Source organism: Spinacia oleracea, chromosome 4 (genome assembly GCF_020520425.1).
Source record: "Spinacia oleracea cultivar Varoflay chromosome 4, BTI_SOV_V1, whole genome shotgun sequence".
Taxonomy (NCBI): Eukaryota; Viridiplantae; Streptophyta; class Magnoliopsida; order Caryophyllales; family Amaranthaceae; genus Spinacia; species Spinacia oleracea.
This window is the reverse complement of record NC_079490.1, coordinates 136,505,341-136,528,669: the sequence shown is the minus strand read 5'-3', so window position 1 is coordinate 136,528,669 and position 23,329 is coordinate 136,505,341. Positions and strand designations below refer to the sequence as shown.

The following is a 23,329-nucleotide window of genomic DNA, read 5'->3' as shown; positions in this document are numbered from 1 at the left end:
TTTGGCGGGAAAAGCTGTTAGAACAACTTTTGTTTGTTAGTGAAATCTGTTATTAGTTTGTTGCTGTCAGCCAGCTATTTAAGCAGCTAATACATTGTATTTGGATTACAATTAATCAAATACAAAGATTCCTTCTCTCTCCTACAATTCTCTTCTGACTTCTTCCCCAAACTTCTATTCTTCTTCTTCTTCTCATCTCTCTTTTCTGGAAACTTCGATCACCATTGTTGGTGAGCTTGATAGCTCCCACATCATTAAATAGGGTTTTACTTGTACTCTATAATTTTCCAGGATTCAGGAATTAATTAGGAATCATCGACATATTTCGAGTTTGATCCCTCAAACAAGTGGGTCTCAAAAAATAGTTTTAAAGCGAATTAAGAATAGGGTTGTCCTCGTCAAAAAAAGGCTGAGGGGGAACTTAGTTGAGGTGATCGTCAATGGGCATATGTTTCTCCCTTGAGAAGAAGCTCGATGTTGATAGAGCGAAGGAGAGTTCGAAAGGATGAGAATGTAAGACATGTTGTCACGTGGGTGTTCGAATGATAATGATGAGTGTTCTTCGAACAAGGATGAGGAATTGGTTAAACAAGAGATTAAGGAGGATATTATCTTGAGGACAATGATCTCTGAAGCAAGGAATTGTGCATTGAATGAGGTTGTGAAAGAAGCTAAGGATGGGGTAATGGAAGATTAAGATAACATGAGTTCCTCTAACTTAAAAAACTCAATTTTGGCGGATTTTACCTATCGGTTTGTTAACCAAACGGGAGCAAACTTTTCTCTTTCCATCTTAAAGAAAAAATATTAGTGAGGGAAATCTATCTATTGTTTTACGTTTGTAACACTGGACTAGGGTTTCTCATGGTTATCTTATTAGAGTCTAAGCCAAAGAATAATCTTCCAAACAAGGATAGTGAAAATCTAGAGCTGACCATTAAATTTCAACCGAATCCGATGGATATTCATGCACCCGATCCAGATTATATGGAAGAAAACTCGAAAATAAGCGGATGATTGACGGATGATGGATGGATGGGATGATGGGTGGGTCGGATATGGATATAGGTGCATCCAACCCACCACCCGATCCATCAACCTATTACATTAGTTGTATGCTTTAATTTATCATCATTTACTTTCATAATATATTTACTATTGTAAATAAAACTATGCTAAACATAAGTGTAACACAAAATATTGCGTTCCCTTACTAGGATAACACAAAGAAAAATCTAAAGCTTTGTAAAAGTTATACTATGGTTTTTCAAAAAGAAAAATAGTCATGTGGACTATATGTGGACTAATTATTCCTAATTGCAATATGTGTCACTTTAAGTTATTTTTATATAGCTTCAAATATATTTCACCCGATTCTCACCCGACCCACCCGAATCACATGTGGATGATGGATTGTTCGAATGTGGATGAAGAATTTTTACGGGTGATGGATAGGTTGGATGACAGATGAAATGTCATGGATAGATGCGGATTGAGCCTCACCCGATCTAAATCCGATTCATTACCACCCTTATGAAGATCAATAAGAGCATGTGCAACGTTGACAATTTGCTTATGTCGTGTTGAAAATGATTGTTGGATATTACTCCAATGTTGAGAAAATAAGAGTGTTCTCTTGCCAAGGTTCACATATGTGACCATTGGGCAACAAAAAAAACGCACCCATATTTTCGCAATTTTTTATTACTCTCTCCGTCTCATATTTATAGTCCCGTTTGACCAAAAATACGAATTTTATTAAAAACGGATTATAATACATGGAAAAGTGGAATAAAGTACAAATAATGATTGAATTGCATGGAAAAGGGGAATAAAGTACATGAGAAAGAGAATATAGTACATAGAAAAGTGGAATATAGTACATTGGTGGGGTTTTCAATGTATTTTTAATTAATACTTCATCCGTTCCGCAATAGATGCATCGTTTCTCTTTTGAACACTATTCATTAACTAACTTTGACAATTATTCTTTCACATTATGTAAAAACAAACATAGTCAAGGGAGAACTTATTAAATTCGTATCAATGTGAGGATTTCAAATATCAAATTTTTTTAAAATTTTTTACTTACACGCAATTAGAGATATTGATGTTCGAAGAAGTATATATTGGGATATGTGAAAAAAAGAAATGACGCATCTATTGCGAAACGGAGGAAGTATAGTACATAGGAAAGTGGAGACCTTAATAGCCAAAATTAGAAAAAAAAACTATAGTTTTAGGACACCCGACTTAGAAATCAGGACTATAATTTTGGGACGGAGGGAGTAATTAAATAGGCAACAAGGGCCAACAACATTACAACATAATGATGCAGCATGCACGTGTCATATAAAAAATGCAATGTCTATCCCTTTTTCGCTGATTGTAAGTACCGAGCTGAATGAAGAGGATAGTTGTTTCCCCTTCCATCGAAGTTTTTCAGTCATCCAAGTTAATATATTGGAAGATGTTACATACTTCCTCTGTTCTTATTTATATGACACAATTGGATTTTTGACACTATTCACACATACTCCTTTGACTTCCTTTTGTGATTTATGTTTAAGAAAAAACATAGTCGTGTGGGGTCTTATTAGATTCGTCTCAATAAATACTTTTCAAATATCAAATTTTTATAACTTTTATCCATAAGGGAAGATATTAATGTTTGAAATCGTACATTGGCAAACGTGCCTAAATAATTGTGTTATTTAAAAAAGAACGGATGAAGTATATCCCATGGGTACGAAATAGTGTTGTACCTTGGGCTCCCATTGACAGTTGCCACAGCAGCAACGCCACATGGGAATGAAATTTCAATCTGAAATTTCAAATGGTATTTGAATTTGAAATTCAAATCTTTTTTATTTTCTTTTACCTTTTGATTTTTAACAATTTGATTTTTTTTTTTCAATTTTTTTTTTGGGGGGGGAAAATAATTAGGAGAGAGAAAATGAAGATTATTTGTAATAAATTTGGGCAAATTAATTAGTGATTCTAGGTATTAGACGAAATTCCAATGAAAATTCAACAACATCGATCATCACTAGAGTAATAATAATATAAATTCGTTCGATTTTGTGTAATAAAATTATGATTTAGAAGTTTGGGGTCGTTTGTGCCTTAAACAATAGATTAAGAATCGTCGTTTGGGTTCGATTTCAATTATAAATGATGGTTCGACTTTAAATTGTGTAAGGTAAAAGAAATTGGGGAGTGGATCTGAATTTTGGAACGAGCTATAGTTGAATTAAGAAGATTTGGAGCTTCAAAGTTTTTCATTTCCATGTCAAATTTCTGGGTTGAGGTCCAGATCTGGTTTACGACAGAGTTGTTAATTAATGAAACACATTAGTATGACCGTAAATGAATTTAGTATGAACTTTTATATATGTAATTAACCCTTTATATACATCACAAGTTAATTAAGTAGTCTGACTTTTATTTATTTTAGTGTGTAATTTTATATAGTTTGTATCTGTTATTAAACCTTATATACATTATAAATTATCAAATGTCAAATGTCAATGGCTCTTGCCTCGCGTTACAATGGTTACTACGGACATATGCAATCACCTTGGTCACGGGTTTGATTCTTGCTAACTCAGTCTAATGCGCTCATTATATATCAGTTCTCTCTTCCCTCCTCCACCCCCTTTTTTAAAAAAATTCTTTATTTATTTATTATGCTATGTATATGTTGGAGTTATGGTATATCTAGGGTTCTAGTATGTTTAGGAAACTAGAGTAGTGTTAGTTTAGGAATCTAATAGAGTCCTAAACCTAATAGAGTTATGTTATGCTTTCCTATATAACCAATTATGTAACCAAGTTATGAGGAAGCCATTAAGTCATAATATCACCCATCAATATTATTCTCAGTAGTTTATCATGGTATCGGAGCTATCCATAATTTTGGATTGATCCTACGCTTTCGCAAATAGTCTCCGGCCGGTGGGTATGAGTTAAAAACCCACCGGCTGGATTTGTTAACTCTCTAAAATTGAGATATTTTTTTCCCGATATTATTAAGCGTGATCGATCGGTTAGTTTTTTTTTTATGGTGTTTGTTTTGCTTACTGTGGTGTGGTTGACGTACCCTTGCTTTGAGGGTATACAATATGATTCATGTTTTGGTTGACATTAAATATAAAGTGGAGACGAAACTACATTGGTGTTGGTGTTGTAGAGTTGGTTTTTTTTTGCGCCTGCAAGAGTGTACTTGCAATCGCGTGTGCAGGAGTGTACCTGCGCTAGTGTGACTAATCGTTGATGTACGTAATGCGCAAGTACCAATCGGACAAGGAGTGTACCTGTTCGTTGTTTTTGTGCGGAATCCAAAGCAAGAGTGTACCTGCATTTGTGTTGGTGCTCAACGTGTCCTAGCATCGCCAAACTCTTCACCAGTTATTGCGGAGTGTACCGCAACAAAGGAATAGGAGTGTACCGGTTGTCTCGACATCAAATTGATTGTTTTGGTCGTCATGATTTTACACTTCAATCATACCGTTCGTGTTACTGCCGTTACGATTGCGGGGGAGTGTTGGAGTTATGGTATATCTAGGGTTCTAGTATGTTTAGGAAACTAGAGTAGTGTTAGTTTAGGAATCTAATAGAGTCCTAAACCTAATAGAGTTATGTTATGCTTTCCTATATAACCAATGATGTAACCAAGTTATGAGGAAGCCATTAAGTCATAATATCACCCATCAATATTATTCTCAGTAGTTTATCAGTATAAAATATTGATTCCATGTTTATGTATCCAATGTTTATCATTTTATTTATTGTGTTATGTATAAAATATTTTTTTCACTCTAATGCGCTCAATATATCTTTCGTCTCCCCCCCCCACCCTTTCAATATTTTTAATTTTGTCCATACACGAGTATTTTTAATTAACCGTCCATACAGTCTTGCCTCTCCTATATTTTTTCAAGTTGGTGACACTTGTACCATGATTAACATTTCACATTTATACTCACTTTATTACGGGCTATTACGTACAAGTATATAAAGGAAGTAAAAAAATTTGTAAGATTTTTATATTATTTAGTACAACGAGTATTCTTTTTAACTTTATTTTTTGTTTTTAAATATTTTTGAGTTATTTTACTTGGGAGAAAGAAAATTCAAAAATATAAAATAAATAAGAGTAATGAACTCAAATAAGAAGATTCACATATTTTTGTTTCCATGTCAAAATTCATATCTGGTTTTTTGGCGTTAGTAGTTTATATTAATAAGTTGTATACATGATCAATTTTTGGTTTGACGTTTGTAGTAAAAAAAAAGTGGTGTTTGAATTATTTTAGTATGAAAAAAGGTTTACTATTTATAAGTTAAAACTAAAATTTCATAATATATTAAATATGAACATATACTAGCCCATAAATATAGAGTCATGAAAAAGTAAATCCAGTAAGAGACGTAAGTTTCAATTAACGAAATCACGTATTTACAAAATTTTACTCTATACACACTCATGAAATACCTATAGTAAAACATATATGGCGTATTCATATAAGCAATCAAACAATAATTAAGTTTTCAAATAAGAAACATATATGATACAATTTTTTAAGCCAGCATACACAACATTTAAACGTTTTTACAGGTCTCGATTAGGGACAACCAAGCGACAAATCATAAAGGATTGTTTGATACAAAGTGACATTATACATAAACTTTACAAAAGACACATCAAAAAAAAAATTACGGGGTTAAGTTTAATCATTGGATGCTATATTGAGGGAGAAAATATTTAGTGTTTACAATACTTATATATCAAAACTTATCGCACCCCCTCTATCCGTTTTTGTTTAACTGTAAATGATCTATTCTCGATACATGTAAGAATAACATGTTCGTGTATGTGTTTATAAAAAAAATATCACCTTAAGTTTATGATCTAAAATAATTTTGGATAAACTAGCTTGATCAGGAACTAGAGTTCTAAGTTATCATTATTACTCCATAATTTGTATGATGTGGATCGGAGTAAAGATAAGTATATATTGCTTGAAAGTTGCAAAGCCCATAAATTAATGACGGGATAGAAAAGTGATGGTTTAGTATGTAATTATTTTTATCAACCAAGATAATGAAACATATAGTGTGTGAAAAGGTAAATCCCCAAAAATTGTGAAAAAGTACTAAATTCATGTTAAAACACCATCGATATAATTAGTGATTTTTCACATATACGTTATTTGGTTGTTTGGGTTAGGTAAGCGTGTCCGGAAAGATTTTGCTTTGAAATCATAAAACTAATTAGATAAATACACATTTAAGATAATTAATAATTTTATATATTTTGAAAGGTAAAATTAAAGTGGCATTATACATAAACTTTTTTTTAAAAAAAAGACCTATAAGAAACCAAAAGATGGGGTTAAGTTGAATCATTAAACGCTAGATTGAGGGAGAAAACATTAACTTGTTGTCTATAATACTCATTATATAAAAACTAATCGCGCTCCTTCTATCCGTTTTTGTTTGTCTTATTTTTAAGAGATTGAGATTTTTACTGTGAATGATCTATCCGCGATACGTATAAGAATAACATATTTGTGTATGGTTTTATAAACAAACATCACCTTAATTTTATGATCTAAAATAAGTTTGGATAAACTTGATCCATATCCGATTAAGATTTATAGTTCTAATTCGTTATCTTAAATTACTCCACAATTTGTACTCCATCTTTTCTATAATGTTGTTCCAGTTTTCACGTTTCACGTTTGCTAATGCACATTTTGTATCATTTTTATCTCTAATTACAATTAGTAAACTTTTAAAACTTTGATATTCTTAAAATACTTATTGAAACAAATCAAACAAGACCCTACATGAATATGTTTTTTCTTATGTATTGAAAAAAAATTAGAAGACTCTCTTCAATTGTGAATAGTGTCAAAATTCTAAATTGGAACATCATTATGGAACGAACGTAGTATTATATGGTTCAGAGTAAAGATAAAAATATATTGTTTGAAAGTTGCAAAACCTATAAATTAATTATGGGAAGGAAAAGGCGATGGGTTAGTATGTAAATATTTTTATCAACAAAGATAATGAAACATATAGTACGTGGTAGGGTAAATCACCAAAAAAATAATATTACTAAGTACATTTTAAAAACTCCATCAATATAATTAATTATTTTACATATACATCATTTGGTTGTATGAGTGGTTAAATGTTTATGAAATGTTTTATTTTGAAATCATAAAACAAATTAGATAAATACATTTTTAAGATAATGAATGACTTTATATATTTGAAAGGTAAAATTAAAGTGACATTATACATAAACTTTTAAAAAAAGACCAATTTGAAACAAAAAGATGGGGTTAGATTAAATCATTAAATTCTAGATTGAGAGAGACAACATTTGGTGTGTACAATACTCATTATAACAAAACTTAGTGTACTCCCTCTATCCGTTTTCCTTTATCTTAGTTTTAGGATCGAGATTGAGATTTTAATAGTGAATGATCTATCCTCGATACATATAACAATAACATATTTGTTTGTGATTTTATAAACAAATATCGGCTTTTATGATAAACTTGATCCATATACAGTTAGGAACTAAAATTCTAAGTTATCTATTATGTTGAGTAAATATAAACATATATCGGTTTGAAAGTTGCAAAACCCATTTTATTAATTATGGTATGGAAATGTAATGGTTTAGTATGTAAATATTTTTATTTAACAAAGATAATGAAACTTACGTAGTATAATACTTGGACGGGTAAATCACCCAAATATTTTGAAGACGTACCAAACACATTTTTAAAACTCTTTCATAATAATTAGTGATTTCAAATTTGTACGTTATTTGGTTATTTGTAGAGATGAAAAAATATGATATGGCACGAATCAAATACAAAAAAGCGGGTTAGTGTCAACGGATTACGACCCGTTTAATTAAATGGTTAACACGACACGACACAACAAATTTAATCAGACGGGTCGGGTTGTTGTTGAGATTATCAACACGAAATTGGCACAACTTAAACCGCCCAAGAAAAAACAACCAATAAAAGTAGAGTGATGTTAAAAAAAAAAAAATCTCATTGTATTTTATTAGGCCCTGTCCTGTTCGACTTATTTCAGACAAAATAAGTTCAGATAAGTTCAGTTAAGTTCAGATAAGTTCAGTTAAGTTCAGATAAATTCAGATGATATAAGTTCAGCAAAAATAAATTTTTTTCAGACATTTTCACACACAAATAAGTTTATTTCATACAAAATAAGTTTTTTTCAGAAAAATAAGTTCAGATAAGTTCAGTTAAATTCAGATAAATTCAGTTAAGTTCAGATAAGTTCAGATAATTTAAGTTCAGTCAAAATAAGTCCAATAGAACGGAGCCTTAGTCATGTTTATAATCTTACATCATTCACAACGGAAGAGACTTGATTTTTTTTTTATAAACATTTCGAAACATATTAATGTGGGATCTTGTTTGGTTCGTCTCGATTTACGGTTTCACAATATCAAGTTGTTATTTTTTTTTGACATACGTATTTTGAGATATTTAAGTTTAAATATGTGTAAAATACAATTTTTTAAATAATGCTTTGAACTTTTTTGTTTTCTAGTAAATCCATTCTTTGGCAATTGGCGGCAATGAAAATAATAGAGTAAAAATGACGCATTTCTCCCAAATTATTTCCCCCTCTTTTTCTTCTACTTTGGCGCTACTCACCGAAATTTTAGATCAATCATGTGCCAGGGTATGACACTATTGCATACCCACATGGTATATGTAGCCTTTTCATAATATATTTAATAGGGTCTAGTTTTATCCTTTGTCTATTTTATTAATTTTAAGTACTGTCTTGCTTTTAAGCCTAGTAAATTACTCCATCCCAGATAGTCCTATCTAGGTTGTATCACTTGTATAGTTAGATCATACGGTTGTATCACTTGTATAGTTGGGAGATTGATATATCAACCCACCGGGTTGTTTACCCAGCTGAGGTGGACAGTACATGTGGACATTTAAAGATGAGTTGGACAACCAAGTAAGCATCGAAGGAATATATAGATGTGAAAGCATTTAACAAGTTTGTGCTAGTAATTAATATAAGATAGGAAAAAGATGTTATTTTATAATTATAATTGTAACTTAAAAGAACAATTTTCCAAGAGACATTTACAATTTTCCATACGAGATTAAAAAGTGTGGAAATGTGAAGAGGTTGAAAAAGAATGCTTTTAAAAAAAATCATATGAAGAAGCAGATAAATGAAATTAAAACAAAATAAAAGCAACCAAGTAAAGAAAATTCTATTTTTTTGGGGGGGTTTTAAAAGAGGAGAAAGGCTCAAATTAAAGAAAATAAAATAACACTAAAAAAAGCAGAACAAAGAAAAAAATAATTAATAAACTTTTAGCGTACACTTTTGCTAGAATATATGTAAATAATTATTCTTGAAGTAAATATGCCAAATTTCGCAGCAACATAGGCTAATAATTAGGGATCTAACAGAATAATACACTAACCTAATTTACATATATTCTATCAATTAATCAAGGTTTCGGGTTCGAGTCTTGGGAATGGAAAAAATCTCAACTAGGAGGGATGCTGCCCATCGAGGTACCCATGCAAACTCCCGCGGGAGATTTGTCCACTTGCCGAAGGCGGTGGGAACTCCTCGCAGTAGAACCAAAAAAAAAACATATATTCTATCAGTTTTAACAATTAAGATCTAACCTAATTTACATATATTCTATTAGTTTTAACAATTAAGATATTTAAGAAAAAGTAATATGTACGGAGTAGTAAAAAGGATTACCTCAAAAAAAAAAAAGTTTATGGAGTAAAAAAGATGCAATCAAGTACATAACATAAAAGAAAATACAATTATGGGAGTGAATTTCTACAAAAAAGATTATATAATAGGAAACTGAAATATGTGGTTTGTATAATACGTGGTTTAGTATCGTTTTTTGTTTTCAATTTTTTTGTTTTTTTTTACAAAATTAAAAATCAAAATATAAAAATCACAAAAAGTAGTTTCTAGTTTCTTGTTATTAGTTTTCAAATCAATATGATTACTATAGGTATGCCGATTTTTTAGTTTACGATTCAATATATATCACAGGACTTTTAAAACCATAAAAACAAAAAGTGAAAATTGACAGTGATACCGAACCACGTATTATTTTTTAGTTTATGATTCAATTTATATATTATTATTTATGTATTATGTATTATTATTATTATTTATTATCATTTATTTATTATAATTATAATTATTATAATTATTGCTTATTATTATTATAAATATAAATACAATTATTATTTTGTTAATATTATAAATATAGTTATTTATTATTATTGTTTTTGTTGTTGCTATTTATTATTATAATTATTTTTATTATTATTATAATTATTTTATTATTATTATTATTATAATTTTTTTTTTATTATTATTATTTTATTAAGTTCTAATCAGGTATAATAAGGTACACTCAAGTTTGATCAATTCTAATAAGTTTAAATAAGTTTAGATCATACAAGTTCAGATAAGTTCAGGTCATATAAGTTAAATAGAAAGCATTGCACGGCTGCACCCTTAAAAATTATAGATCGATTGGAACACACAACTAAAGCTTTTAATAATAATACACAAAAATCATATTGGCTTAAGACATTAGCTCAATTTAAAGCTCAAAAGCTTTTATGTAAGGCTCTGTTTTGTTTTGGCTTATTTTAGACAAAATAAGTTCGGATAAGTTCAGTTAAGTTTAGATAAGTTCAGTTAAGTTCAGATAATATAAGTCCAGCAAAATTTAAGTTTTTTTGCAGATATTTTCACACACAAATAAGTTTATTTTAGACAAAAAAAGTTTTTTTTTCAGATAAAATAAGTTCAGTTAAGTTCAGATAAGTTCAGTTAAGTTTAGTTAAATTCAGATAAGTTCAGATAATATAAGTTCAGTCAAAATAAGTCCAATAGAACGGAGCATAATTGATACGACAAACTGACATTTTCGATCCAATTAAAACACACAAATATAGTGAACTACTAGATTAGGTCCCGTGCATGCATCGACATTCTTAAATTATTTGACCAATTTTAATACTAGTCAAAAACTAAAATATTTCTCTACCTAAAAATATTGCATCAATAATAAATCTTGAATATACTCATTTAATCATCTAATAAAATTTTCGTCCTACTAAGTATTACATAATTTAATTGTTTGATAAGCTGATTGGAACGAAATATTCAATATCCTAATATATTTTATCAAAATATTAAGTAATAAAATTTCCATTATTAGTATAAAGATTTGACTAAAATATATATTACCAAAAATCATTTTTAGAAAATTATTATGTGGCATATATTTAATTTCATAATCTATATTCAAATATTGATTTTTTCATAGATAAACAATTAATAAAAAAAGATAGAAAAATAAAATAAAATAAAGAAGTGATTTTTTAGGAAACAATTTTTTGGCGAGAAAATGTTGCACCAGGAAGTGACACGTATCATTTCTGGTGTCTTTTTAGTACGACGTATAATGTAAATAGTTGTAGGTTAAAACTAGGGGTGTCAATTCTCAACTCAAATTGTTGAAACCGTTGAGTATTTTCGGTCGTTTAGAATTCGCGAACTAGAACCCGAAACCCTATCCGAACCAAATATATTCAACCCCAGGTCAAGCCAACCCGAAAATATTGATCCGATTAAGATACGAAATATGATAACAAGCCGGTTCATGACAATCCGGTTACATTCAACCTAGCTCGAACCGATCTGAAACCGTTTATGACCCAATCTTTTCAATGTGAGGAAAACTCGTTTAATCCGAAACGACTGCAATCGTAACCCGTTTAACCCGAATCGTTTCAAATTGTGACCCGTTTAATCTGAATTGATTACAGCTCATAACCTGTTTAACCCGAACCATTTACATCCCGCAACTCGTTTAACCCAACTCATTTTCTTAGTTGTATTATTACTGCGTATATAGGAAGTAAGTTTTATTACACATTATAATACGAAAGTTTATAAAGTAATTTTATTGTAACTTAGGCTCTGTTCTATTCTATTAGTTTTGTTTGAACTTATCTAAATTCAATTTATTTGAAAAATAAACGTATTGTCTGAAATAAACTTACTTGTGTGTGAAAGTTTTATTACACATTATAATACGAAAGTTTATAAAGTAATTTTATTGTAACTTAGGCTCTGTTCTATTCTATTAGTTTTGTTTGAACTTATCTAAATTCAATTTATTTGAAATAAAATACGTATTGTCTGAAATAAATTTACTTGTGTGTGAAAGTTGGAAAACAATTTTTTTTTTTCTGAATTTATTTTAACTAAACTTATTATGAACTTACGAGAACTTATTTTGTGTGAAATAAGTCAAAATAAGTCGAACAGAACAGAGAATTAATTTTAATACGTTTTTGTTTTAAACTTGCTTCTCTGCAATATCTTCGTCGTTTAGATGCATTAATTACATTGCGTTCGCTTCCAATTTTATCACTAGTGTTGTAGATTGTTGTTTTATCTGTTCTTGGAATGTCATTTTTAGCCGCTCATTCTGAAAAAATAAATCCAAAATAAAGATTAATTCACAAATCTAATAGATGACCAGTAAAATTAAAGAACAAGGTGTCAGAATGTCGATGTAAAAACTAAAAATTGACAAATTGTAACCAGCCTTTAAAGTAATGAATCTGTAAATCCCCGGCTTTGTTTCTCAAATTACAAGATCAATTTATGTAAACGGAGAACAGAAGATTTACATTTTACAAGATTGAAGGGAAAAAAAAGATACTCTGTATCAGATATTGAAGGAGAGATAGAATAATTAGTATTAAATGTGAAAAACCAAATTAAAGAAAGTAGAAGATTGCAAATTAAATAAATTTGTATTAAACCAAATTTTAGTTGTATGTTTTGATCCCCCCCAAAAACCAAAAAAAAAAAAAGAAAAACCGCAAAGGCTTCGTGGAGAAGCTATTTTCCCTCCTACTAATTCATTGAGCTGTCCAACGGTCGAACAAATGGGAAAAAACATCCTGACTGTACACGTGTAAAATCCAGCTTACAACGCACGATTCACATCCTCCTCCTCTTGACCCCAAAACTTCCCACTTCAACACTTCAGTTCTAAAAAGTTCACTCTTACTCAAATACCCAGAAATTTTCATTGATGTTTTGTTCAAAAAATGGAATATTCAAATCATTTGCAATCTTCCCATGATTCAAATTAGAAATTAATTTCTAGGTTTTTGCTGATGATTTGACTTTTTTTGAAGAAAGGATGGTTCAGAGTAAGATTAGGGTCAAAGAAAACGACGAAAATAGTGTTGGAGCGTCCAAGAGGAGAAGCATTGCGGAATTTGATCACTGGGCTTTTCTGGTAATTTCATATTCTCCTGCAATTCCCTTTTTTTGTTAATTTTTTGCTGGGTTTTGAATTTTGATTTTGTTTATTGTGCGAATACACACATTGTGTAATTTAGGTTGGATTTCTCATTAATTTATTGCGATTTAGCATTTGCGCTTTTTTTGGTTTTTCCCATTTGATTGGATTTCTTGCTATTGGGGTTTTTCAATATACCCAAATTCTTTACTGTTCTTATTTTTGGGTGATTTCCAATAAACCCTGAATTTTTGGGACTTTTGGGTGATTGGATATTTATGTTCTCTTCTATTGGATTCCGGAAGACGTACTGTACTAAACTAGCAAATTCTAAGAAGAGGGGTTTCGATGATAGGTTTCGAGTTCTCAGGCATGATCGCTAAGAACTGTACCAACTAAGTTAGTGGACATGTTCCGAAGTTCTAGGAGTCGACAATGTATGATTGTGTTGTAGACTTGTAGGCATATAAAATTATAAAATAATGGTACCGCTCTGTTTGTTGGTTTGGAGATCCAGCTGGTTAGTTGAACTTCACAAATTTTCATTATCTTATTTAGATCGAGAATTTATTTTGAGAATCTTAGGCCTCACTTCATGGTAGTTTGCATTGTTTTGTTGGTTAAGCCTAGTAAAATGCTTTATGAATCACAATAAAAGTGATGAAACGGGGGATGTACTTTCGAATATTTACTTGTACATGCTTCTGTTTAAGCTAGTAGATTATGTGTTGTGGAACTCATCTGGTATGTATTAATGTATATATGAAGTGTTATGATGTACAAGGAGTATAGTGTGAGCATCTCGGACTCTCATTCAACTATTATTACTATGGGATGCTACTTCCATTTGTTGAGAAGATTATGTTATTAAAGTGGTGTGGGTGTGATTGGGTCGAAATACCTCGAATATACATGAAGTATTGAGTAAGTGATGAACGAGGAGTATTATGTGAGAGTTACAGACTCTCATCTAACAATGAATCCAAGATAACTACGTGATCCTGATTCTGTTTGTTGCAAATGTTGGGTTTTAAAGTAGGATTGGCTTGCTTGGGTTGTAATACCTCGACCTTTGTTGTGTATGTATCAATCACAGGAAGAAATTGAGGCACCTATGTGGGCTGATCTTACATTGGAGACAAAGCTGATATCAGAAGACAAGTGAGTTTCTTCTGATTCAGATTCAGATTCTGTTCTGTTTTTAGTCCGTGTGTAAATCGTCATAGTTGACTTCTTGTCAAGTTTAAGAGGTTTTATTCGTAGTTTTCTCGCGAATGTAGTGAAACTGAGAGCTTGGAAAGTCGCAAACTAAAATTATTTAGTACTATATCGTCTAAAGTAGAAGGTTTGGTTTATGTATCATAGAAATTCAAATATGAAGATTTAAGTTCTTCAAATTTAGTTGGGGTGGAGTGAGTAGCATATTTATACCCTTTGATATCAGCGGCTACTAAGTAACCGCCCCTGTTAATTTGCAGTGATGAAGCATGGTTCCACGCAAGCCACCCGTAAGTATCCTTGCACCTGGTTTAGTCGACTTCTTTTTTATCGTCCATCTATATACGCATTTTGTTTATGGGTTCGGCTTGATTTTAGGTTCCATCATCATTCTGCACGCCATATGAGATCTGCATTTGCACATCCAGATGTGGGAAATGACCTCTTCAATTTAGGTTCTCCAAAATATCCGTCTTCTGTTTCAAAATCAAGAGGCAAAGACTACAAAAATAGAGACTGGAAAATCAACTGTCGTCAGATTTCATTTAATAAAGACCACCCTGTAAATGGTTTGGGTGATAAAAATTCAATAACAAATACAGTTTCTAGTCAGGAATGTGAACTGAACCATGACCATAAAAGTGGGACTTCTAGTTCGATCACCAGTGTGGTATTAGATTCAGAGAGAAGTGTTGCTCTGAATTCTCTGTCATCAAGTACAAGTGGGGCTTCAACAAGCACCGTAACAACTGTAAGTATGCAACCAGATTTAGAGAGAAGAGTTGCTCTGAATTCCCAGTCAGCAAGTACAAGTGGGGCTTCAATAAGCACCATAACAACTCTAAGTATGAAACCAGATTCAAAGATTTTGGAGGTGTCAAAAGAGGCATTTGGTCATACAGGTGGTCTGTTGAATGCTTTAAGAACCAATCTCAGAAAAAGTCGTGCCATTGGAGCCATAAGACCAGCATCAAGGGTTCAAATAAGTGATGATAGAGAATCTAACAGGCGTCAATCTTCCGCTGGCAAGTCCAGTATGGGCTCTTCTAGTACTGGATATGATACAAAAGGTGAGGGATTTGCTGCAGTGCCAAAAACTGATCGTTGCAAGCAACTGAAAGTAGAGATGAACGTGAATAAAGGATCAAAAGGTCAAGGATTCTCAAATCCAAAGTTTGAAATTAAGAAAAAAGCTGCTGATTTGAAACTTAATAAAGATAGAAATCTGAATTTTACAGACCTTCGGAAATCGACAAAACCTGTCCATGGTAGGGTAATAGCTAAAAAGATGACTGAGACGTCTGTTTTCACAAGGAACACTTTCAGCTCCAAGATAAAGGGTAAAGATACTGCAGAAGCATCTAGAAGCCAGGCAGCTTTAAAGTCAAAGGTGAGGTATTGGTTGTCCGTTCAGAAAAACTGAGTACTTGTATTGATTTTTCTTAAATTATCAGTTAGAATGTGAGTCAAGGGGTCATTTTGTTATATGTACAATTGCTGACTCAAGCTAGCATATGATATTTTGCAGGTTCTACTTCAAACAACTCATACAAATTCTTTGAATCTGTCGAGAACTGGAGCCCAAGGTGTCAAGGGTAAAGTAGGGAGCAACCCGTTTAGTAAAGGTGCGAGCAGTGGAAAGGAGAACACGCGAGGAAGAGTAGTTTTGAGTCATAGATCTGGTGGTAAAGACGAGTCAGTTGTAAGAGTATCAGATCACGAGGTACCCAAATTCAAGTCAAAAACCAAAGTCGGAGTGACATCAAATGATCACAAATTCAACTCAAAGCCCAAAGTTGGAGTTACGTCAATTGATCACAAGGTATCCAAATTCAAGTCAAAACCCGAAGTTGGAGTAACATCAATTGATCACAAGGTACCCAAATTTAAGTCAAAACCCGAAGTTGGAGTGACATCAATTGGTTCTAAGGTAATGTGAACTCTTCCTTGTTATCATACTTAAAACTTTTGCAGTTCACTATTATGACGGGTATCAATCAAGAGTTATAATGTGGAGTTTACTTTATCTGATCCGAAATGCTGACCTTTCTTTTACTATAAACAGTGTGTTTGGTTAGTAACCATGAACTAAAGGGAAGGGGAGGGGTAACAGCCTGCATTCTCCTTCCCAATTTGATGTTGATTGAAATAGCTCAAAAGAGGAAGCTAATTGGATTCTTTCAATTTCCTGTGCTTCCCCTTCTACTGATCTTTCGTTATCCAAATAAAAAAAATGGATCCTTTCTACAGTCTCTACGAACTCTATCATTCAAAAACATGATTTTTTTTTGTTGTTGCTCTTTGTGACCTTGGTATTGTCTTTAGACTGTTTGTATAATGATAAGTAATTTTGTGAGGGATAATTATCTAAAACGGACACTTAACTAGCTTTGTTTACAATAGTATCTTCTGTTGAGGTTTTCTTTCACCATGCAAATCTAACTATTTTTGTTTCTCGTACACATCATTCACAGGCGAGGATCGGTAGAATGAATGACATCATCATGTCACTGGATACTCGGGTCCATCTTAGATGAAGATTGCTGATGCAAAGTACAAGTTTTGTATATAAGAAGTATATGATTTTCGCAGTAACTCTTCATTACTGATAGATAACTAACAAATGTACTCCCTTTTGCTCACTTTGGGTGAAATGCCTGTAATTTTAACCTCTCAAAGAGGTAGTTTTCACCATGTATATCCCTTACAAACAAAGCAACTTATAGGGTTTATATTCCTTTACTATACCTAGAGCTGTCAAAACAGGTCGTCGGGTCGGGTCTGCGTCGGGTTATGAACATGTCGGGTCGTGTTGGGTCACTTTATCATTCGGGTGTGGGTCGGGTTCGGTCAGGTTGGTTTCTGTCGGGTCATGTCGGGTTTTTTCATTTTGGGTACAAGTTGGGTTCGAGTCGAGTCATGTTCGGGTCAGGTTCAATTTTGGGTTTGGATCTTATATAGTCGTGTTTGTAACAGTTAATCTCTGGTTCGGGGTCAAGCTCAGATCGGATAATTTTCGGGTTGGTGCAAATTCAGGACGGGTTCAATCTCGAGCGCGTGTTAAGATTGAGTCAATAACTGATTTGGTCATCTCAAAATATTCAAGCGTAAAATATTTACTACACAGATCGATACACTAACAGGTTATGTGGTAAAAATCGGGTTAAAGTCATTGTCGGGTATCGAATCGGGTTCAGATCATTGTTCAGTCGCGTCAGTTCGGTTATCGGTTAACTTTCGTTCGAGTGTCGGGTTCGGGTCGTACAACATCGGGTTAAAATCGTTTATCGATTTTTTCGGGTCTGGTACAGGTCGGGTTTTGGGTTACCTGTTTTACCAAAAAAATCTGGTCATGATCGGTTACGAGTTCGGTCGGTTCAGGTCGGATTTTAGGGTCAGGTCAGTTTTTGACAGCTCTAACTCTACTAAGTTGTCCATGTATCTCTAGTCTACAAATAAGTACAATGCACCTTATAGGCTTATATCCCTTTACTAAAATGTCCGAATGCTCCATTAAGAGAAGAAAGAAAAATGGCATGATAGCGTTGGTGTCATATATTCTGGTGTATAGGGGTAGGCATTGAGAGTTTGAGACCCCAATGGACAAAACTGGCCGGAAAACTCAAACTTCGTCACGGCCCCACCAATAGGAGGCTGCGCCGCTGCGCTAGCTCCCTCCTTGTGACATACTCTAATGTCTTAAGCTCGCAAATGGATTGCCTGATATACTTGGATATGTATCAAAGCCACTAAAGGAAAAACGGAATCTCCTAATTAACCATAGCCATTTGAGCAACTAGAAGTTGCAAAATGAACAGATCTTTGCATGCGCTGGTAGAATGAGATGATCCATCACCAAGACTACAACACCCATTTGGCCACCCACTCAACATGATAGAATATTTTTAGCGGAGGAAGTACTAATCATATGAGAATTGACAAGTATTCTACTTAATTCTTTTATCACGATGGAGTAAATGACCCGGTGTACCCGGCAATTAAAATAAAATAAAATAAAATTATAGATAATATTTGCCATGCAACTAGCACTTCCGTAGATAATTTATGGCACCCATTACTCGTAAGTCGTAACAATGTAGTTGTGGTGTGGTCAGAACCCGTTTAACATTGTTTGTTTTAATTAACGTCTATCTTTCCGTTTAATTACTTTAAACTAAAATATATATGTGAACAGAAATGGAAAGTTGAGTTGGTCTTGATTACGCTAAATGTAAAATTTCAGTTTAAATTAAGTGCACTTTGTAATCACTTAATTACCGGTATTTTCTGATGATAATGTATAGATACATGCGCTCCATAAAAATATCACAATTGCGGGGATAGCTCAGTTGGGAGAGCGTCAGACTGAAGATCTGAAGGTCGCGTGTTCGATCCACGCTCACCGCATTTTTCATTTTTCTTTTTACGTTTAACCTTACTAGTTAGACATTCATTTTGCTTCTTAATTTTTTTTAAATAACTCTATTTTAGTAGGTATTGTGTATCCCGTTATGAAAAGATAATCTAATGATTTGTTATAGCGTCAATAATGATTTTCATTTGATACATTCGATTGAATTGGAAAATTTGCTAATTGTTATGATCCTTCACAATTCTTTATCAATGAAACGAATTCACTATACTCTACGAAAACTAGATTAAACTCAAAACACTCATCTAATTTTGCTATCACAAGGTCTTGCGCGCATTTATGTGTATAATAAATTTACTGTACATCGAGTAACTTTTACCCACTTTTTGTTTAATTAGCTAGTAGAGCATATGATCGATTTAGGCTCTTGCCCTGCCTTCTGTTTTAGCGAAGCTATTGCCCTATGTAACCGTCTTCTTTCGCATCTCCTCAAATGCATCATTACAACATTCTATCTCCTCCATTTAAGGATTAATAAAATATGATGCATTTGGAGTATGATAAAATTATAATTAAAATGTGAAACAATTCAAATTAAATTTAAATATAATTAAGTAGGAGAAGCGGAAATGATTTATACAAATGATGGTTTTACAAAATAAAATATTAAAAAAATCAAAGAGATAACATGTGAAATCATGATATGTACAACAGGACAATATCTTATTTTAAAAGATTACTATAGAATTGTAGTTGCCAATGGTTATTGTTTTGCAATATAAACAAAATAATAACGATAATAATTTTATAGAGGATATAGAAAAAATTAAGATGATGGAGCTAGTAGGATCATAGGTATAAGAAAGAGAGTGTGAGGTGTCAAAAGGAGGAGAGGATGATCATTCTCCCATTTCCCATGCTTTAAAGGAGTATTAATTATTCGTGAAACTTCACACTTAGACCTGAGAAAATTGATCCGCACCCAATAACTCGAGCCGAGGCCCAAACTCTACCCGAAATTACTTGACCTGTGTATTCGAGACGAATTTGACCAAACCCAAATCTAACCACCCAACAAAATATACCTAATAATGATTATTTTATCGCAATATAGTCGACTAGCAATAAATTGAATATGACCTGACAAACCCGAACTGGCCCATATCATATCCGAAATCAACCCCATTTATATTTCACGCGAATTTAACCAGAACTAACGAACCAAATCGAACCAGATCCAAACGACCTGTTTTTCACCTCTATCCAAACTAGGGATGGCAATGGGTCCAGGATCCGACCCAGATCCGGTTGGACCCGATCCATTTATAAGGGTCTGGGTCCAAAATAATTAGACCCTGTGGATCTGGGGCGGATCTGGTTCTTTGTTCAATGGGGCGGGTCTGGGTCCAAGAATTAAAGATCCAGATCCGGTCCAGATCCGACCCACAGACCCATATATATAATTTTTTAAAAAAATTATTAAAATTTAAATATGATTCTATCTTTATGTGCCAAACTTTATTAAGTTCTTATGATGCTAAACTATTTAAATATTGTTTGACGTGACATATAAATAATAATATTAGAAACTTTAAATACTTACTGTATTACAAGGCTAATATGATTTTTTTTCCTAAACAAAATTAACGAATATTCCATATTTAGTGGTTTTATCAAAGCAACGTTACATTTACATACATAAAATGGGCGAAAAAATTACGCAATATATGAAAAATGAGGGACAGATTTTTTTGGAAAACAAATACGGTTAGACCCATTTAGGACCCAGATCCGACCCTAGACCCATTAGACCCAGTGGATCTGGGTCTGGATCTGATTTTTTTGGACCCAACGGATCTGGGTCGGATCTGGATCCACCTCTTAAAAAGCGGGTCTGGGTCTGGATCCTGTCGGACCCGGTCCAGATCCGACCCATTGCCATCCCTAATCCAAACGCTCGCTTATGGATAATGTCACAAACTACTCCATTTCTTTGATGCGATACAATCTCAACATGTGTATGGGAAGGTTTTCTAAGACTATAATTAGTAAATCATTTAAATGCTATACTAAGGGAAAAATGGTAAGTTCAAGTGGTTTTTTGTGTTTGACCCACCAATTAAACATTTCCCTTTATTTTTCTACTCCTCTCTTTAAAATTCTGGTTTCAATTTTCAAATTTCAAAAGTATTTTATTTTCCATTTTTTTTCCAATTATAATAATGTAATAAATTTGTAAATAATTACTCTTTACTCATTTTCACTTTCTCTCTCCTGAAATTTAACCACCTCATAAGTTTTTTGAGCTCAGGTTCTTCGACATCTTCGACTCCTACTTCTTTGCTATTCCTCCAAAATCGCACCACACAACCGCTCAATCTTTCTCTCTCTCCCCCCAAACGGTCAATCTACCTTTAAACGCTTAACCACCCTTGTATCATTTAACTTTCGTAACCGCTGCACCCTTGGTAACTTCCATTAAATTAGTATATAAGGGTATTACAAGGCGTTTTTTCATCTTCACTTTGGATTCTGGGAAATTGCTGTGAGTGGATGAAAGTTTACTCTCTATTCCAAGTAAATATTAAGTCTTTCATAAAACATCAAGTTTCGTTGTAATGATTCTTTTCTCCATTGTTAAATTCCTATATGCTGCTAATTTAGGGTTTGTTAGGTTCATCGGTAATTCAATTATGCATTGTGTTCGTTAGGTTGTCTGATAGTTTTGTCATTTAGGTTTACTTTGTATCTGATAAATATATTGTATATATTGTTAATTATAGCAAGTAGAATATATTGTAAACCCTAGTATCTTTGTAAACCCTAGTAGTATCTTTGTAAGCCCTAGTAGTATACTTGTATAAATACTCTAGTCAATGCATAAACAAAGCAAGGATAATTTCATACATGGTATTAGGCCCCTTTTCTGAACCCTAATCCAGTCTTTGCCGTCTCCTCTCTTCCTCACGGATGACAACTCCAATCCCACTCTCTCCAACATCAAAAATGTCGTTCCCATTATTTTGGAGTTTAATAAAGGCCAATATTCTCACTGGACATAACTGTTCAAACTGCATTGCCGTGTGCATCGAGTTATCGATCACATTATTCTGGCACCTCCTCCCGCTGTCGGCGAATCAGTCAAAGAGAAAATCGCCGCTAAAATATCTGAATGGCACCGTCTTGATGTTGCTGTCCTACAATGGATATATGGGACAATCTCTCACGATCTCTTGGGCACCATTATCGTCCCCGACACCACGCCATGCAAGCTTGGGAAAGCCTTCGATTGATTTTTCAAGACATAGAAATCTCACGGGCAGTTTACTTGAAACAATAATTCAACGATGTCAAACTCGACAATTTTCCTAACATGGACGTCCATTGCCTCGAGCTTAAGACTCTCGCCGACCAACTTGCCGACATCGGTGCTCCAGTGTCGAATAATAGGCTCGTGTTGCGTATCATTGCAGGTCTGAACGCGAATTATGATGGAATGACAATCTCTTTTTCTCGTGCCAAACCGATCCCCCCTTTCATAGAGGCTCGTTCTAGCTTGTGTATGGAAGAACGCCGCAAAGTCCACCAAGTGGAGCACGATGCAGCCATTAACGCCGCTGCTCTCCTTACCACCGACAGCTCTGATAGTCACTATCCATCCGCAAATCGTCACAATCATCCTCGAAGGGGAGGTCACAATTGCGGTCGTGGTAATCAGGGCGGCAAGAAAGGTGGTCGAGGCAAGAATCGAGGTGGCCACAACAACCGAAATTCCTCCGGGTCACCGGCCGCCAGCGATTAGAAGGTGCAGCAGCAGTGGGGATCTTGGCAATGGGCTTCGCATGCCAGTCCTCCAATGCAACAAAATTGGGTAGTGCCTCCTTGTCCATATCCCATGCAACATCAGGTACGTGGGTCTGGCATCCTTGGTGCAAGGCCCACACAAGCTTATTATGCTCAAGGCCCACCTGCCTACTCACCAACTGACATAGAGGCGACAATTCATACAATGTCCCTTCCAGCACCGAATGCTAACTGGTACATGGACACCGGTGCCACGTCACATATGACTGCAAATGGAGGTACTCCCTCTCCTTATTTTATTATGAGCATGAAAAATAGTATTGTTGTTGGCAATGGTCATGAAATTCCAAATCCGAGGTTATGGTCATAAGTCTCTTCCTAATCGGTCTCTTCATCTTAAAAATGTCCTTCATGCCTCCTAAACTCATCAAAAACTTAATTTTCGTTCGTAAATTTACCATTGATAATAATGTTACTGTTGAGTTTGATCCTTTTGGGTTTTATGTGAAGGACTTTCA

The 23,329-nt window shown here is 33.4% G+C and overlaps 2 protein-coding genes and 1 non-coding gene across 5 annotated transcripts; all 3 read left to right on the top strand.

Annotated features, from left to right (window-relative positions):
* Window positions 1-13,096: 13,096 nt before the first annotated feature.
* Window positions 13,097-17,333, top strand: LOC110775694 (uncharacterized). 3 transcript variants are annotated; one of them, XM_021980306.2, is made up of 7 exons: window positions 13,097-13,414; window positions 14,514-14,578; window positions 14,896-14,925; window positions 15,014-15,786; window positions 15,874-16,025; window positions 16,164-16,565; window positions 17,110-17,333. In XM_021980306.2, exons 1-7 carry the CDS (start codon window positions 13,316-13,318, stop codon window positions 17,170-17,172), a joined length of 1,584 nt encoding a protein of 527 aa, XP_021835998.1. In that variant the 5' UTR covers window positions 13,097-13,315; the 3' UTR covers window positions 17,173-17,333. The 3 variants fall into 3 exon arrangements, with proteins under 3 accessions (XP_021835998.1, XP_021835997.1, XP_056682780.1); XM_021980305.2 differs by having other exon boundaries at window positions 13,099-13,414; window positions 15,014-16,025; XM_056826802.1 differs by lacking the exon at window positions 14,514-14,578 and having other exon boundaries at window positions 13,105-13,414; window positions 15,014-16,025.
* A 1,636-nt stretch (window positions 17,334-18,969) lies between these two features.
* TRNAF-GAA (transfer RNA phenylalanine (anticodon GAA)) lies at window positions 18,970-19,042 on the top strand. Its single transcript has one exon. It is a non-coding gene; the product is annotated as a tRNA-Phe (tRNA).
* A 3,338-nt stretch (window positions 19,043-22,380) lies between these two features.
* On the top strand, window positions 22,381-22,809 carry LOC130471932 (uncharacterized). The gene has a single exon (XM_056842290.1). The coding sequence runs from the start codon at window positions 22,381-22,383 to the stop codon at window positions 22,807-22,809; it is 429 nt and encodes a 142-aa protein (XP_056698268.1).
* Window positions 22,810-23,329: the final 520 nt, after the last annotated feature.

What these genes read in the sequence shown, in the direction of transcription:
- LOC110775694 (XM_021980305.2), top strand. Translation starts at nt 13,316, where the DNA reads ATGGTTCAGAGTAAGATTAGGGTCAAAGAAAACGACGAAAATAGTGTT. An exon ending in TTGATCACTGGGCTTTTCTG is followed by an intron (nt 13,415 to 14,513) that starts GTAATTTCATAT and finishes TATCAATCACAG; the next exon opens with GAAGAAATTGAGGCACCTAT. An exon ending in TGGTTCCACGCAAGCCACCC is followed by an intron (nt 14,926 to 15,013) that starts GTAAGTATCCTT and finishes GCTTGATTTTAG; the next exon opens with GTTCCATCATCATTCTGCAC.
- LOC130471932 (XM_056842290.1), top strand. Translation starts at nt 22,381, where the DNA reads ATGGACGTCCATTGCCTCGAGCTTAAGACTCTCGCCGACCAACTTGCC.